A 16,996-nucleotide genomic window follows, 5' to 3' on the forward strand; every position below is an offset into this window, starting at 1 on the left:
GCATGCCTTATCCACCCCTGGCAGTCTTCAGCTGAGATGTCTCTGCAGCCGGCATCCATTGCATCCAGGAGGGACATTTGGTCATGTGGTTGATGTTCATACACTTTCCACCTCCAGGCAGAAAAAAAATCCTCAATGGGGTTGAGGAAAGGCGAGTAGGGGGGGAGGAAAAGGGAAACCATTCTTAGATGGGCTGCAAACCAGTTTGTGATTACATGTGAATGGTGGAATGCTTCATTGTCCCATGCAATCACAAATGTCTTCATGTTTCCTCCCACCTGTTCCCTTTCTGCTTCTGGCACCAGTTGTTGGTGGAGGTCATCTAAAAACTAAAGAAGGTGCTCAGTGTTGTAGGGACCAATCTGGCATTTCTGCAGGACCAAACCAGCACTCCAGATTGCAGTACACATTGTGATATTTGCTCCTCTCTGACTTGATGTCATGACTTCCGCCGAAGTCGGCTCCTCTCCTTGTTCGGGTGGCATTCGGCGGTCAATGTCACCGGCTTTCTAGCCATAGCCGCTCCATTTTTCATGTGTACATTTGTTTTGTCTTGTTCCCTGCACACCTGGTTTTCATTCCCCAATCAATCTACATGTATTTATTCCTCTGTTCCCCATCATGTCTTTGTGTAAGATTGTTTGTGTTACGTGTATTTGGTCTATTGGTATTTTTGTTACGCGCCAGACATTTGTCTATGTTCCGTGTTTTGGGCACGTTGTTTGTGCTTTTGATATTTTACCGGAATAAAGTGTGCGCCTGTTCACTTCACTCTGCTCTCCTGCACCTGACTTCGCCTCCAGTACACATCCATTGACACTCGACACATCAACGGTGGCCCTTTTCTCGATGACGTTTCTTCCCGCCCTTTTTTTCCCACTTTAAACCCTGCCTCGGCTTCATCAATTATTTCATGTGGGTTCTGATTATCCTCCAACTCCATGACTCTCTGAAAGAAATCAAACACAGTATGTGTAAATGCTTTTCAGTATGTCCTGCTGTATGTACTGTAACCCATGTTAACATGTAGAGTAGCATAGTGTCCTGCTGTATGTACTGTAACCCATGTTAACATGTAGAGTAGCATAGTGTCCTACTGTATGTACTGTAACCCATGTTTACATGTAGAGTAGCATAGTGTCCCACTGTATGTACTGTAACCCATGTTTACATGTAGAGTAGCATAGTGTCCTACTGAATGTACTGTAACCCATGTTAACATGTAGAGTAGCATAGTGTCCTACTGTATGTACTGTAACCCATGTTAATATGTAGAGTAGCATAGTGTAAAACTCACTATAGAACTAGACATATTGGATAGACACCATACCTGGACATATTGGTGCTGGAGTTCCCTGACCCGCTCACTGTTCCTTTCAAAAGGAACTGTGTACAACTGTTCCTTTTGTCAGAGCAATGGTAGTCACGCTGATGCTTTCCACATTGTGAAATACCAGGTTGTCCTCTACAGTTCTGGTCTGAATTTCTCTTAGTTTTATTGCAATGTCAGCAATGAAAAAATCCTACAACGGCATGCTCTTGGTCTTCACTGAGGAGCTTTCCTCTTCCCCCAGAGGGAGGAAGAAGTTGCATCCTTTAGAGGAACAAAATAGAACATATGTATTTGCGTTGGGACAGGTGGCCTACAGTTACTGTGGGACATAGCAACATCAATGATAGAAGAAGCCCTTGTGAAATGTGTTACTTACCTGTTGGTTTGTTGAAAATTCCGGATAATGGAAGCCACGATTGACCGTCTGTGATTAGGCTGGACTCTTTCACCAGCTGTTCTCAGTGATAGACCATGGTATTAGGCTGGACTCTTTCACCAGTCTCTCTCAGTGATAGACCATGGTATTAGGCTGGACTCTTTCACCAGTTTCTCTCAGTGATAGACCATGGTATTAGGCTGGACTCTTTCACCAGTCTCTCTCAGTGATAGACCACGGTTTATCACATGGTCTATGATGGAGGCTCTTATTTCATCGGTGACAACAGCTCTTACTCTCCTTTGAACACCACCATGCATTCTTACTCCTCTCCCCTACCTCTCCTTCTCCCTTGTCCTGGTCCAACTACTCCTCTGCCTGGTCCATTTACTCCTCTCTTTGGTCCAGCTACTCCTCTCCTTGGTCCAACTACTCCTGTGGCTAGTCCAACTACTCCTCTGCCTGGTTCAACTACTCCTCTTCCTGGTCCAACTACTCCTCTTCCTGGTCCAACTACTCATCTGCCTGGTCCAGCTACTCCTCTCCCTGGTCCAACTACTCCTCTGCCTGGTCCAGCTACTCCTCTGCCTGGTCCAACTACTCCTCTGTCTGGTCCAACTACTCCTCTCCCTGGTCCAACTATTCCTCTCCCTTGTCCAGACATTATTTTTCTCTCTCTGCTCCTCTGTGTTGTTCTGTATCCACATTGAACAAAATCAATCCAAAGAGTCCCCTTTTTACTGTGTATGTCCATGTAAATGAAATAACTTCAACACCTGGCTGGGTCTCCGATTGAGATTGGAATCAGCTGTGGTTGGTCTATTTTACACAACTTACAGTAAATCAGCTATTTCTCAATGTTTCAATGATCTGTTCATTCAAAAATGCTTAACAGCTGTTTCAATATAGCTTTTGAGCTGCTGTTGCAGAAGTAGAGGCGTTATACTATATTTAAGGTTTCAACATTAGGTCTTCATTTCTGGCATGCTGTGTGCAAGCATTTGTAAATAAGACAAGAAAGATCCATCATTTTGGTATTGGGTAAGCTTGTATGTAAAGAAAATGTAAGCATTTTAGAAACGTGTTAATTGACTGAATATTCTGTGAAAACAACATGACGGATGTTGTGCTAATTGTGTTTAGAGTTTTGAAAATGTGACTGCAGATTGGACTAAAGGATGTTAGCGATTATAAAAAAACTGTAAATTATTTGTTTTTTAAATATTGATGTCACAAATGTATGATCTGTACATTTCATTATTAAAAATGTAGTTATTTGTTACATTTGATTGTGTAAAACGTCCTGTAGCAGTACTACTTATTTCTCTGCTAGTGAGGCAGATATATAGCATTCTGCAAAAACATCAAGTGATTTTAAACAAATACATGTCTGTCAATGAATAACCCCATGCCATGATTAGATAGTGAAAAAACACACCAATCTCTTTCATAAGTTCTTTAACTTTTTGGTGACAGGGGGCAGTATTCGGAAATTCAGATGAATAACATGCCCAAATTAAACTGCCTGCTACTCGGGCCCAGAAGGTAGGATATGCATATTATTAGTAGATTTTGATAGAAAACACTCTGAAGTTTCTAAAACTGTTTGAATGATGTCTGTAAGTATAACAGAACGCATATGGCAGGCAAAAACCTGAGAAAAATCCAACCAGGAAGTGTGGAAATCTGAGGTTTGTAGTTTTTCAAGTGATTCCCTATCCAGTATACAGTGACTTAGGGCACTTCCTAAGGCTTCCACTAGATGTCAACAGTCTTTAGAATGTTGTTTCATGCTTCTACTGTGAATAGGGAGAGAATAAGAGGTCCTGGAGTCAGATGACTGAGAGAATGACATGAGTTCAGTGGCACGCTCTCACGTGACAGTTAGCTGTGTTCCTTTTCATTTCTGAAGACATTGGAATTGTCTGGTTGGAATATTACTGAAGATTTATGATAAAAATATCCTAAAGATTCATGCTATATATCGTTTGTCATGTTTCTACGAACGTAAATATAACTTTCTTGACTTTTCGTCGTGACATTTTGCGCGCGCTTCCTGCATTTGGAGTAGTGGACTAAACACGTGAACAAAAAGGAGGTATTTGGACATAAATTATGGACTTTATTGAACAAAACAAACATTTATTGTGGAACTGGGATTCCTGGGAGTGCATTCTGATGAAGATCATCAAAGGTAAGTGAATATTTATAATGCTATTTCTGATTTTAGTTGACTCCAAAATGGCGGGTATCTGTATTGCTTGTTGTTGTCTGAGCGCTGGACTCAGAATATTGCAAAGTGTGCTTTCGCTGTAAAGTTTTTTTGAAATCTGACACAGAGGTTGCATTAAAGAGAAGCGTATCTATAATTCTTTGAATAACAGTTTAATATTTTATCAACATTTATGATGAGTATTTCTGTAAATTTATGTGCTCATTCACCGGAAGTTTTGGGAGGCAAAACATTTCTGAACATAACATGCCAATGTAAAATGGGCTTTTTGGTTATAAATATGAACTTTATCGTGCAAAACATACATGTATTGTGTAACATGAAGTCCTATGAGTGCCATCTGATGAAGATCATCAAAAGTTAGTGATTCATTTTAGCTGTATTTCTGTTTTTTGTGACGCCTCTCCTTGCTTGGAAAATGGCTGTCTGGTTTTTCTTGTCTCGGCGCTGTCCTAACATAATCTAATGTTGGACAATGTGGTTGGATTAATGAGAAGTGTATCTTTAAAATGGGATATAATAGTTGTATGTTTGAGAAATTTTAATTATGAGATTTTTGTTGTTTTGAATTTGGTGCCCTGCTATTTCACTATTCCACATTTCCCAGAGAGGTTAATAAACCAAAAAAATAGCCATAGCTAATTTACCAACATTTCTGAAAATTGATATCCAGTGTATAGTGTTTTGGAATTAAACTTCATATGATGATTTGATAATGCGGAGATATGCTTAGTAACAGGTAGAGCTTATACAAGTCAAACAGTGTATAATTATCTAAAACAGCTAATTATGTTCCGTCTCTATAGACAGAGGGGATTTCCACTCCTCTCCTCCCTATCATCTTCTGCAGCTGCTGTGTGTGTGTGCCTCTCTTCATCTAAGGAGTTGAACCAGGGAGTGTGTGTTCACTAAAACAAAAGCGAGAGAGAGACACACAGGTCTTACAGTGCTCCCACTTCAAATGGAAAATGGAGGGGAGAGAAAAGAGGAGAGACTCCCTCAAGTCTAATCCTTTCATCTCCTGCGTGGGGAGTGCTGAGAGATGGCAGGAGAGATTTAGAGAAATAAAATAATAATACAATATTTAAATCCCTCCATGGAAATGCTATAACTTTTCAGCAACTATGGGAGAGAGTGGAGTGTGTCAGACTGGGAGGAAACAAGGCTTCCTTTACTTTTCTCAACTGTGGCGAGGGAAACACTGATGTGTAGTTATAGAGGAATACAGAGGAGTCAATTAAACATGAACCTTGGCAAACCTTGGGAAAGGTAAAGACAATAATTCAATTTGTTGGAAGAAGTTGATGTCTTGCCACTGGCAAGTTGTTAGTTCTAACCACAGGTTCAATGTTAAAGTGTATGTACTGATGACAGGCATTCCCATTTGTCTGCAGAGAGACACAGCCTACTGAATAATGAAGTAGTGCAGGATCAAAAACAAAGAGAGATGGGAAAAGGGTTGCATTATAAAGGAAAATAATGAGTGTTTCTTGTATTTCTACAGGGGGGCGTGAGACTCCGTAGTCCCCAGAGGGAAGTGTGTGTGGCGCCTGCACGTTGGATGGCCATGTGTTCCAAGACCACCACGCATGGGGGAATGATGTCACAGAGTAAAATGAGAGCCACATGGAGTAGGACAGGACAGAAGAAAGGGGGAGAGAAGAGAGTAGCAGAGGAGCTAGGGGTGATGAGCTGGGGGAGAAGAGAGGAGCTAGGGGTGATGAGCTGGGGGAGAAGAGAGGGGCTAGGGGTGATGAGCGGGGGGAGAAGAGAGGAGCTAGGGGTGATGAGCTGGGGAGAAGAGAGGAGCGATGGGAAGAGGACATGAGGGAAACATAGGGGAAGAGAGGTGGACTAAGAGGTGGATATAAAGTAAAAGGAAGAGTTGGGAAGGCAGAGAGAAGAGACGGCTGGATGACAAAGGAAGAATGAGACCTGTGATCTTTGAATGAGACCATAGCTACATCTGGAGAGCAGGAGAACCAAATTGCCTGACATAATACTTCCTGTAAAGATCAACAACACAACAAACACACTGTCATGTGGTTCACCCAACTCTGTTTTAAGTTTGACGTGACTAGATTGTGCATTGTTTTGTGGGGTGTAAATCCTTGTAGCCCAAAAGAGAGACAGACATCAGAGGGCTAATATCTCTGAGCACTGCTCACGTCAGACACACAAAGACGGAGTCTCTCAGAGAGTGTACAGAGATTATATTATGATGGAGTTTGATTAAAGCCCAGCTAGCAGAGTAGATGCCCCAGCAACAGTCGTCTCTAAAACCCTAAACCCCATCTGCTCCATGGTGTGTCTGTGGGGGTAGTAAAGGCTGAGGTTCATTCAAAGGGAGGAAGTGGTGGTTGTGCTAGATATAGGCAAACAGACTGCATTGTGCTGCCTGATTAAATCTGCATTACCTCACATCACCGCTGCCTCATCCCTAACCCCCTCTCACAATATCCTAACCCGTGATCCCTCACCCCACTATCATTTCACCCACTGCATCCTCTCATCCCCTCATTCACCTCTCTTTCTTGCTCTCTCTGTCCCTCTCTCTCTCTCTCTCTGCTCTGTCCCTCTCTCTCTCTATCTCTATCTCTCTCTCTGTCCCTCTCTCTCGCTCTCTGTCTCTCTCTCTCTCTTTCTCGCTCTCTCTGACTCTCTATCTCTCTGTCCCTCTCTCTCTCTATCTCTCTGTCTCTCTCTCTCTCTCTCTCCCTCTCTCTCAACCCTGCTCATCTCCCCCTGGTGTTTGTACTGTTAAAAGGTCAGAGCAGAAATGTCTCACAAGCTGTTTCACCCTCTTGACACTACAGACCTACAGAGAACAAACACGACAGAAAGAGAGAGAGAGAGACTGAAAAAGAGAAAGAGATCCTATAAATACCCTCTCCTGAGGTGAATATGCTCATCTCCCTCTCACATCTTATCCAGGTACTTATACAGTACTTAATATAAAGACTATATTTAATGAGACAAATCTCCCTCATTTAAAAGATACAGGACTTCATCTAACAAACACAGGGCTTCATGCAACACTGGTATTCCCCAACTCATTCCTCATCACAATCCCACCTCAGCCATTCACATTTTAGTCATTTAGCAGACGCTCTTATCCAGAACGACTTACAGTAGTGAATGCATACATTTCGTACACTTCATGCATTTTTCTTTGTACTGGCCCCCCTGTGGGAATCGAACCCACAACCCTGGCGTTGCACACACCATGCTGGTGTTGCAAACACCATGCTCTACCAACTGAGACACAGGGAAGACCATTTAAGACTTTTAAACACATACAGCAGCTCTCTTCTGTTCTAGTCTGGGAAGTAAGGTTTTATATTACCACTCGGAGGGGGCTCCTTACTGGTAATTACTACCTGAGTACTGCACAGTAGGATATCAAAGATTGAACAGAGGAACAAGGACTAGACATTGTAGTGGAACAGAGCCATGGAGGATCAGGAATGATCAGAATGCAAGTGGTGTACACATCTAAAATGTGCAAACTCTAAACATCTCAGGGATGGAATAGGCATCAGAGATGAAGCACAATATGTTCTGCATATTTTAAATCACCTCAGAATGCCATCTACAATAGGGGGACACCAGCTGTCTTAACTGTGTGCTTTTACTGCATGGAATTATGTATGAAGTATGTAAGGTACTGTATGTGTAGTTTAAAGTAGTGTGTTGGTGAAGTATGGCCATGAGAGCTTTTAGGCGCTCACTGTTTGACTTGTCTGAGAGGAAAATGTTCTGCTACAACATGGCAGTGGCAGGAGTTTATTTATCCAAGTGAACATATCTGACATTATCCCTGTCCAAACACTCTGACATCACCTGAGCACTTGATTCACCACGCACAGAAAATCAGAGGTTTTAGAAATAATATTTACCAATCTTACAAAATTATTATGCTTTCTAAATAAAGATTCATTTGGCAGAGGTACTGTTTGAATTATGCTAAAGTTCACTTTTCAGTAATTGCTGTGGTTTTCAACAGGAATATGTTTATTAAAATTGGCCGTTAGTGTGGGGTATAATAATGTTTTTCCCTGTGATCAGAAGCAGCAGAGAACTACCTCTCACTTTCAGCTTCAGTAACAACTTTTGCTCAGAGTTTAATGTGATTCTTAAACCCATAATGGTCTCTTTAAACACATTCAACGAGGAGAGCCTCTGTACAGGTAACTATTATCTGGGTGTGGTGACACAGTTAAGCTTGAACTCAGATTGGAATGTATGAATCAGAGGACCCCGTCTGCAATGCCTAGAGAACATGCCAATACTGGAGAGCTAATAACCTGCGTTTGAAGGAGGCCTGTACTCTCTCCCTAGTTTCTCTGTCCCTAGTTACTCTGTCCCTAGTTTCTCTGTCCCTAGTTTCTCTGTCCCTAGTTTCTCTGTCCCTAGTTTCTCTGTCCCTAGTTTCTCTGTCCCTAGTTACCCTGTCCCTAGTTTCTCTGTCCCTAGTTTCTCTGTCCCTAGTTACTCTGTCCCTAGTCACTCTGTCCCTAGTTACTCTGTCCCTAGTTACTCTGTCCCTAGTTACTCTGTCCCTAGTTACTCTGTCCCTAGTTACCCTGTCCCTAGTTCCTCTGTCCCTAGTTTCTCTGTCCCTAGTTACTCTGTCCCTAGTCACTCTGTCCCTAGTTACTCTGTCCCTAGTTACTCTGTCCCTAGTTACTCTGTCCCTAGTCACTCTGTCCCTAGTCACTCTGTCCCTAGTCACTCTGTCCCTAGTTACTCTGTCCCTAGTTTCTCTGTCCCTAGTTACTCTGTCCCTAGTTACTCTGTCCCTAGTTACTCTGTCCCTAGTTTCTCTGTCCCTAGTTTCTCTGTCCCTAGTTACTCTGTCGCTAGTTACTCTGTCCATAGTTATAGCAAGTCAATTAGTCCAATGCCTGGCTCTCTGTGGTATTTCTTTAGCTAATAACTGGATTGAGACTCTGAAAAAACTGTCTGTGTTGGAATCCTAGTGAAGGTCCAGCTTCCAGCCAAGTGTGAGGACAGAGATAGATGGAGATGGTAGAAGAGAGATAAATAATGTGTTGGCTCCATCTCTCCCTCCACCCCATCGCTTCATTTGTCCCGTTGCCTCCACCACATCATACTCTGACACATGCCAGCAGTAAAAACTTCTCATTAAACATACAGTATGATAGAACACTTGTTTTACCATGAAGAGTTCACTACAGGGCCACAATACGCAGATGAGCAGATCCAGAATCACCTTTACTTACCAAATACATTAGCATGTACAGGAATTTGACTTGGTGAAATGGTGTTTCCACAATAAACAGAATATACAGACAGACAATAAAAAGGACACAGACAACATATGATGCAAGACCACATATCATTTCAAGTAATGTAATGTATTCTACAGCTCTGTTATTGTTTTTCATTGTGTTTTTTAATAAGGAGTTCTGTTCTATTCGTTGTAATACTATGGCCAGACCAATCCCTCTGGAAGCCATTTTTAGACAATCAGACAGATGTGACAATTTTGACCACTAGGATTTAAGAGTTTTGATTGGCTGAAAGCACTGCCCAACGAGAGTGTATTAGGCTCTCATAAAGCGTGTTCTGCTTTGGAAACTGGAGACAATCTGTGATTGCAACTCGTTCCAAAAGCAGATCTTCAAAGCCAATTGATAGGAATGAGAGTAAATGGAGATTATAGTTGATGGAAAAGATCAACAGTGTTGGAAAAGAGTTGCGCTTACACGTGGTGAAATGTTCAGGGAAGAGAGGCAGGAGAGGAAAGAGGGAGATGAGTGGAATGAAAGAGTGGAGAAAGAGATAGTGATAATATAAACACAGAAGACAAGATGGTATCTCAATGTCAGAGCTCTGAGATGGAAGCTCTGATAACATTCCCAAAATAATTCTGACTTGTAAACTCAGTCCTGGAGGATGTCCATCTGAGAGCATATTTCCACGAACCTAAAGGGTAGACTTGATTGATCTCTACAGTACTGTAACACCTGTAAGCCAGACAGAAACTGGGTCACACATCTCTGATGACTACATCCATGATTTCAAACAAACTCCTCCACATCCAGATAGATTGTGATAGTTAATATTGTGATAGTTTAGTTCCTCAGGGCTAATAGCAGAGATTTTAACCACATTCCTCTCTTTTCCAGATCCGCCTTCAAGGCCTGCACATGGTAAAGTATTGACATTATTCTCTCTCTCTGTGTTTGTGTGTGTGTCTCAGTGTGTCGGTAGGTGGGTGTAAATCAAAGCTGGCAGAGACCATGAGACACTTATTATTAAAGCTTAGATGTTTTTCATTCCATAATGATAGGATTCACCAGCAGCCTTCTACAGCATGCTCTACCAGTCAGAACACGCTACAGGAGAGAAGGGGGGAAGGGGGGACACCCTAGACCCACTACAATTCTCATATCGCCCCAGCAGATCCATCGCCATTGCACTGCACACTGCCCTATCCCACCTGGACAAGAAAAATACCTATGCAAGAATGCTGTTCATCTCAGCCTTCAAAGAGAGCCCTCCAAGCTCATCACTAAGCTCAGGGCCCTGGGTCTGAACCTGTCCCTGTGCAACTGGGTCCTGGACTTCCTGACGGGCCGACCCCAAGTGGTGAAGGTAGGCAACAACACCTCCGCCACTCTGATCCTCAACACGGGGACACCACAGGGGTGCATGCTCAGCCCCCTCCTGTACTCCCTGTTCACCCATGACTTTGTTGCCTGATTAGCAACAACAATGAGACAGCCTACAGGGAGGAGGTGAGAGTCCTGGCGGAGTGTTGCCAGGAAAATAATCTCTCCCTCAGCGTCAACAAAATGAAGGATCTGATCGTGGACTACAGGAGACAGCAGAGAGAGCATGCCCCCATCCACATCAACAGGAATGGAGAGGGTCAAAACCTTCAGGTTCATCGGCGTGCACATCACTGACGACCTGAAATGGTCCCTTTACACAGACAGTGTCATGAAGAAGGCGCAACAGCACAATTTGGCTTGGCCACTAAGACCTTCACAAACTCCTACAGATGCACCATTGAGAGCATCCTGTTGGGTTGTATCACCACCTGGTACGACAATTGCACTGTTCGCAACCGCAGGGCTCGCTCCAAGTCCATTCTTTATTAAATGTTTTACTCCCCATACCTGCATCATCTCTCCAGTGTCATGGTATGTGACAGTTTTACTGTGGATATAGATACTTTTGTACCTGTTTCCTCCAGCATCTTCACAAGGTCCTTTGCTGTTGTTCTGGGATTGATTTGCACTTTTCAAACCAAAGTACGTTCATGTCTAGGAGACAGAACGTGTCTCCTTCCTGAGCGGTATGACGGCTGCGTGGTCCCATGGTGTTTATACTTGCGTACTATTGTTTGTACAGATGAACGTGGTACCTTCAGGCGTTTGGAAATTGCTCCCAAGGATGAACCAGACTTGTGGAGGTCTACAATTATTTTTCTGATTTCTTTTGATTTTCCCATGATGTCAAGCGAAGAGGCATTGAGTTTGAAGGTAGGCCTTTAAATACATCCACAGTTACACCTCCAATTGACTTAAATGATGTCAATTAGCCTATCAGAAGCTTTTAAAGCCATGATATAATTTTTGGGAATTTTCCAAGCTGTGTAAAGGCACAGTCAACTTAGTGTATGTAAACTTCTGACCCACTGGAATTGTGATACAGTGAATTATAAGTGAAATAATCTGTCTGTAAACAATTGTTGGAGAAATGAATTGTCTCATGCACAAAGTAGATGTCATAACCGACTTGCCAAAACTATAGTTTGCTAACAACAAATTTGTGGAGTGGTTGAAAAACGAGATTTAATGACTCCAACCTAAGTGTATGTAAACGTCCGACTTCAACTGTATATACTGTATTCTAGTCATTGCCCATCCTATATAAAATATATATTTTATTTTTCTTCTGGATTCTGTTTTTTATTATAATTATAATTTTTATAATTACTGCACTGTTGGAGCTAGAAAAACAAGCAGTTCTCTGCACCTGCGATAACATCTGCAAATCTGTGTACGTGACCAATAAACTTCGATTTGATTTTGAGTAAGAGAATGATGGGGGAGAGACAGCGATGGAGTGGAAAAGGGTGGACTGAGGGAGAGGAGACATACAGCAGACAAAATGAAAGTTTGTTTAAGATCGAGTTCAGTATGAGAGAGCTTGAAATAGAACTTTGGAACAAGTTCATGGTGGATGGGGGTAGCCACAGGCCTGTTCCAGTGCCCACCGTCTCTTCGCTCCTCTCCACTCCTCTCCTCTCCTGTGGTGTGTCTTCCTCCATCTGTCTGCCTTTCTCTCTCTCTCTCTTATCCTCTCTCTTGCTCTCACTCTAACTCTTTCTCTTTCTCTCTCTCTGTCCCGCTGTGTGTGTAAATCAGTCAGTGGAGCTTCTCTCCCCAGGTTAGTAATGACTCAGGTGAAATATGAATGTCAGTGTTATTACTGTAATTGATGTGACGTTTATGACTGAACACATCAGCACAACTCAACACTCAGCAAGGGATTCTGTCAGTATACCAGCCTAACACACTTCACTTAGCAAACAAACCATACTCTCTCCCTCCCTTATTTCTGTTTCTCCTCTCCATTTCTACCATTTCTCATCTCTCTCGGTCTTTCCTTCCCTGCCTCCCGGGCTCGTCTCTCCCTTCTTTCCCTTCTTCTAGCATTCTTTTTCTTCTTCACTTTTTCAGTTATTCATCCCTTTTTAGCTCTCCTTTCCTACTCTCTCCCTTCTCTTTCCCTCTCCCTCCTCCTTCTACAGATATAGGATTTTCATTTGATCACTATTTTGTTGCTGAGAATTTGCACAGCAGGAAATGTAAACTTGTAGTGTATTTGAGTTTAAAAAAGGCTTCTAAAGTTTGTAATTCCACTTTAAAATGTCAGACTTGATTTGCCTCAACAAAAAATGTATCAACCCCTACAAAAATGTCCAATAATTATAATCAACATAATAATTCACATTTCCTGTTCCTGCAGGATTATTTTCCTGCTGTAGCAAACTGGCTCAAATGAATATCCTATATCTGTATTTATTAAGGTAATTTACTGTGAGATGTTATCTAAACTAGCATGGTGATAAGAGAGGGAAAATATTACAAACAGGCCCCAGTGAGCCTTCATAGTGGGGTACCATTTGGATAAACCACGCTGTTCTACTCCCAGGACAAACTCACTGCTTTGCCCCTTACACTTATCCTATTTATTGACCAGGACAATTCCACACATACTCTTAACTATGGCCGACACCTTTTTATGTGGAATTACAGTATGTGTGTTACTGTTGCTATAGTGATCAAAGACACAGTGAAGAGAGAAAAGAGGTTGTGTTAACTACAGACTTAACTACAAAGACAGAGCCCTCATACTCCCTAAGATATACACTGCAAACACCACACACACACACACACACACACACACACACACACACACACACACACACACACACACACACACACACACACACACACACACACACACACACACACACACACACACACACACACACACACACACACACACACACACACACACACACACACACACCACCATAACCTTACCAGTGTGCCCCTCTCTCATCCTACCAGCATAACAGTAGAATGCCACATTGTGGAATGCCAGCCACCGTGGCCAGAGGAAGAAAACAATCCTCTAGTCAACAACAAGAAGTGTGCCGTTTTTAAATGTACAGTGCCAGTCAAAAGTTTGGACACACCTACTCATTCAAGGGTTTTCTTTATTTTTACTATTTTCTACATTGTAGAATAATAGTGAAGAAATCAAAACTATGAAATAACACATATGGAATCATGTAGTAACCAAGAAAGTGTTAGACAAATCAAAATATATTTTATATTTCAGTCTTCAAAGCAGCCATCCTTTGCATTGATTACAGCTTTGCACACTCTTGGCATTCTCTCAACCAGCTTCATGAGGTAGACACCTGGAATGCATTTCATTTAACAGGTGTGCCTTCTTAAAAGTTCATTTGTGGAATTTCTTTCCTTCTTAATGCGTTTGAGCCAATCAGTTGTGTTGTGACAAGGAAGGGTTGATATACAGAAGATATCCCTATTTGGTAAAATATCAAGTCCATATTATGGCAAGAACATCTGAAATAAGCAAAGAGAAATGGCAGTCCATCATTACTTTAAGACATGAAGGTCAGTCAATACGGAAAGAACTTTCAAGAACTTCGAAAGTTTCTTCAAGTGCAGTCGCAAAAACCATCAAGCGCTACGATGAAACTGGCTCTCATGAGTACCGCCACAGGAAAGGAAGACCCAGAGTTACCTCTGCTGCAGAAGATAAGTTCATTAGAGTTACCAGTCTTAGAAATTGCTGCCCAAATAAATGCTTCACAGAGTTCAAGTAACAAACACATCTCAACATCCACTATTCAGAGGAGACTGTGTGAATCAGGCCTTATTGGTCGATATTGCTGCAAAGAAATCACTAGTAAGGGACACCAATAAGAAGAAGAGACTTGCTTGGTCCAAGAATTATGAGCAATGGACGTTAGACCAGTGGAAATCTGTCCTTTGGTCTGATGAGTCCAAATTTGAGATTTTTGGTTCCGTTTATTTGTGAGACGCAGAGTAGGTGAACGGATGATATCTGCTTGTGTGGTTCCCACCGTGAAGCATGGAGGAGGACGTGTGATGGTGTGGGGGTGCTTTGCTGGTGATACTGTCAGTGATTTATTTAGAATTCAAGGCACACTTAACCAGCATGGCTACCACAGCATTCTGCAGCGATATGCCCTCCCATCTGGTTTGCGCTTAGTGGGAGTATTATTTGTTTTTCAACAGGACAATGACCCAACTCACCTCCAGGCTGTGTAAAGGCTATTTGACCAAGAAGGAGAGTGATGGAGTGCTGCATCAGATGACCTGGCCTCCACAATAACCCACCTCAACCCAATTGAGATGGTTTGGGATGAGTTGGACCGCAGAGTGAAGGAAAATAAGTGCTCAGCATAAGTGGGAACTCCTTCAAGATTGTTAGAAAAGCATTCCAGGTGAAGCTGGTTGAGAGGATGCCAATAGTGTGCAAAACTGTCATCAAGGCAAAGGATGGCTACTTTGAAGAATCTAAAATATAAAATATAATTTGATTTGTTTAACATTTTTTTGGTTACTACATGATTCCATATCTGTTATTTCATAGTTTTGAGTTCTTCAATATTATTCTACAATGTAGAAAATATAAAAAATAAATAAAAACCCTTGAATGAGTAGGTGTGTCCAAACCTTTGACTGTTTCATGTTCTGTGTGGACCCCAGGAAGAGTAGCTTCTGCTATTGCAACAGCTAATGGGGATCCTAATAAAATACCAAGATAATCACATGGAGAAACCCACTTTACAATGTCATAGATGAGTTTAGGTCCTCTTACGTCTTACATAGAGTAATCTCAAATACTCATTAACAGTTTCTAACAGCAGAGATGATACTGTGGCTAGCTATACACTTAGTGATGAATACGAGCAGTTTAGTAAAGTAATAACTTGTTTCTCCAAATTGTTAAGGGGTTGTGCAGAGGTGTCTATTAGTAAACATTCTATATTGTCACTGACACACCTGCTGTGACATAACTGGAACAAAAATGTTAGCATGCTTTGACTAGTTAGGACTATAGAGAACACTGTGCATGAATATGTCATAAATGATGACGCTTAGCCAGCACGCACATACTAACGTTCCTGATTCCTACCTTTATGGGAGAGTCGTATTCTGGGGTAGACGCTCTGGGCTGAGTGTGCTGAGCTCAACAGGAAAACACTCAGAATCAGAGACACACTCTTTACACACTCCATCCTGACACACACACACCGGACAGAGAGTAAGCCAATCCAGTGTGAATCACCACTGAAGTCCAAGGGAAGAGTAGGAAATATCCACATGGGAGAGTCCAGGCTCTATGACCAGAGTATGTTATACTGAATCAGATATACAGTATCATCATCAAACTGTCCTCCATAGGAAAAGGCAGCAATCCAGTCTCTGACCAGAGGTATCGCAGGTATCTCAGCCCTCCGAGAGGGAAGAATCCACACTTTCCTTCTACTGATCTCCAAGTGGAGCTGGACTGTTCTGTCTCAGTCTGTAGGGGCTACTGCAGTATTGTGTCCATCTTTATGAGAGGAGATCCTACAGGACTATGATTCAGTGATTGAGAGGGAGTGAGGAACTTAGCTCCTAAAACCAATTGCTTCAGGCGAGAGAGAGTACTCCAGCTGTTACAGCCCGAGCTGCATGACCACTGCTGCTCTCTGTCCGTCTGTCCGACTGACTGTCGTTCTTGTGGCAGCCTGGCAGGGATGTTGTATCTTCTTTCTATCTGAACAAATGAAGGAAAATAAATACTGCTGATAGTCCTTCCAAAGTGCTGCTGTGTGTTCTGTCATTCTGTCTAAGGCAGCATTGTGGTATCCTCAGCTTGTGTTCTTCCAGGATCCAAGAGAGTCAGTGTCTTGCCACTAGCCCAGGAGAAGCCGAAGAGGCAGAGGGAGACTCTCTCTCTCTCTCTCTCTCTCTTTCTCTCTTTCTCTGTCTCTCTTGGGATGTTTCTCTTGCGCTCTCTCTCTCTCTCTCTCTCTCTCTCTCTCTCTCTCTCTCTCTCTCTCCTCTCTGATCAGGCAAGGAGGATCCAAACAACCGTGTTCACTAATGTATACTGCTTCCACTCCTCAGAGGTGAGGATACATACCAGTGTGTGTGTGCCATTCATTAATTCATTAATTTTCCTTCTCAAGGCTGACGTTTGACTCCTGCTAATGAGAAGAAACATCTCTCTCTCCCTCTCTCTTTCCCCACTCTCTCTCTCTTTCGCTCTCCTTCTCTCTTTCTCTCTTCCTCTCGCTCTCTCTCTCTCTCTCCTATCACTCGTCAATCTCTCTCTCTCTCTCTCCCTCTCTCTGTCTCTCTCTCTCTCTGTCTCTCTCTCTCTCACTCTCTCTCCTATCTGTCCTCAATTTCGCTCTCACTCTCTCTCTCGCAGTCTCTCTCTCTGACAGCTGAAG

The 16,996-nt window shown here is 42.5% G+C and overlaps 1 protein-coding gene across 1 annotated transcript in view; it reads right to left on the reverse strand.

The window, feature by feature from the left end:
* LOC106561207 (semaphorin-3E-like) overlaps window positions 1-16,773 on the reverse strand; it is a 46,734-nt gene extending 29,961 nt beyond the window's left edge. Inside the window, 1 exon segment of the mRNA XM_014124911.2 lies at window positions 15,688-16,773. Within this exon segment, the coding sequence (XP_013980386.2) occupies window positions 15,688-15,877 (190 nt within the window). The 5' untranslated portion in view covers window positions 15,878-16,773.
* Between the last annotated feature and the right edge of the window lie 223 nt (window positions 16,774-16,996).

Source organism: Salmo salar, chromosome ssa17 (assembly GCF_905237065.1).
Source record: "Salmo salar chromosome ssa17, Ssal_v3.1, whole genome shotgun sequence".
Classification (NCBI taxonomy): Eukaryota; Metazoa; Chordata; class Actinopteri; order Salmoniformes; family Salmonidae; genus Salmo; species Salmo salar.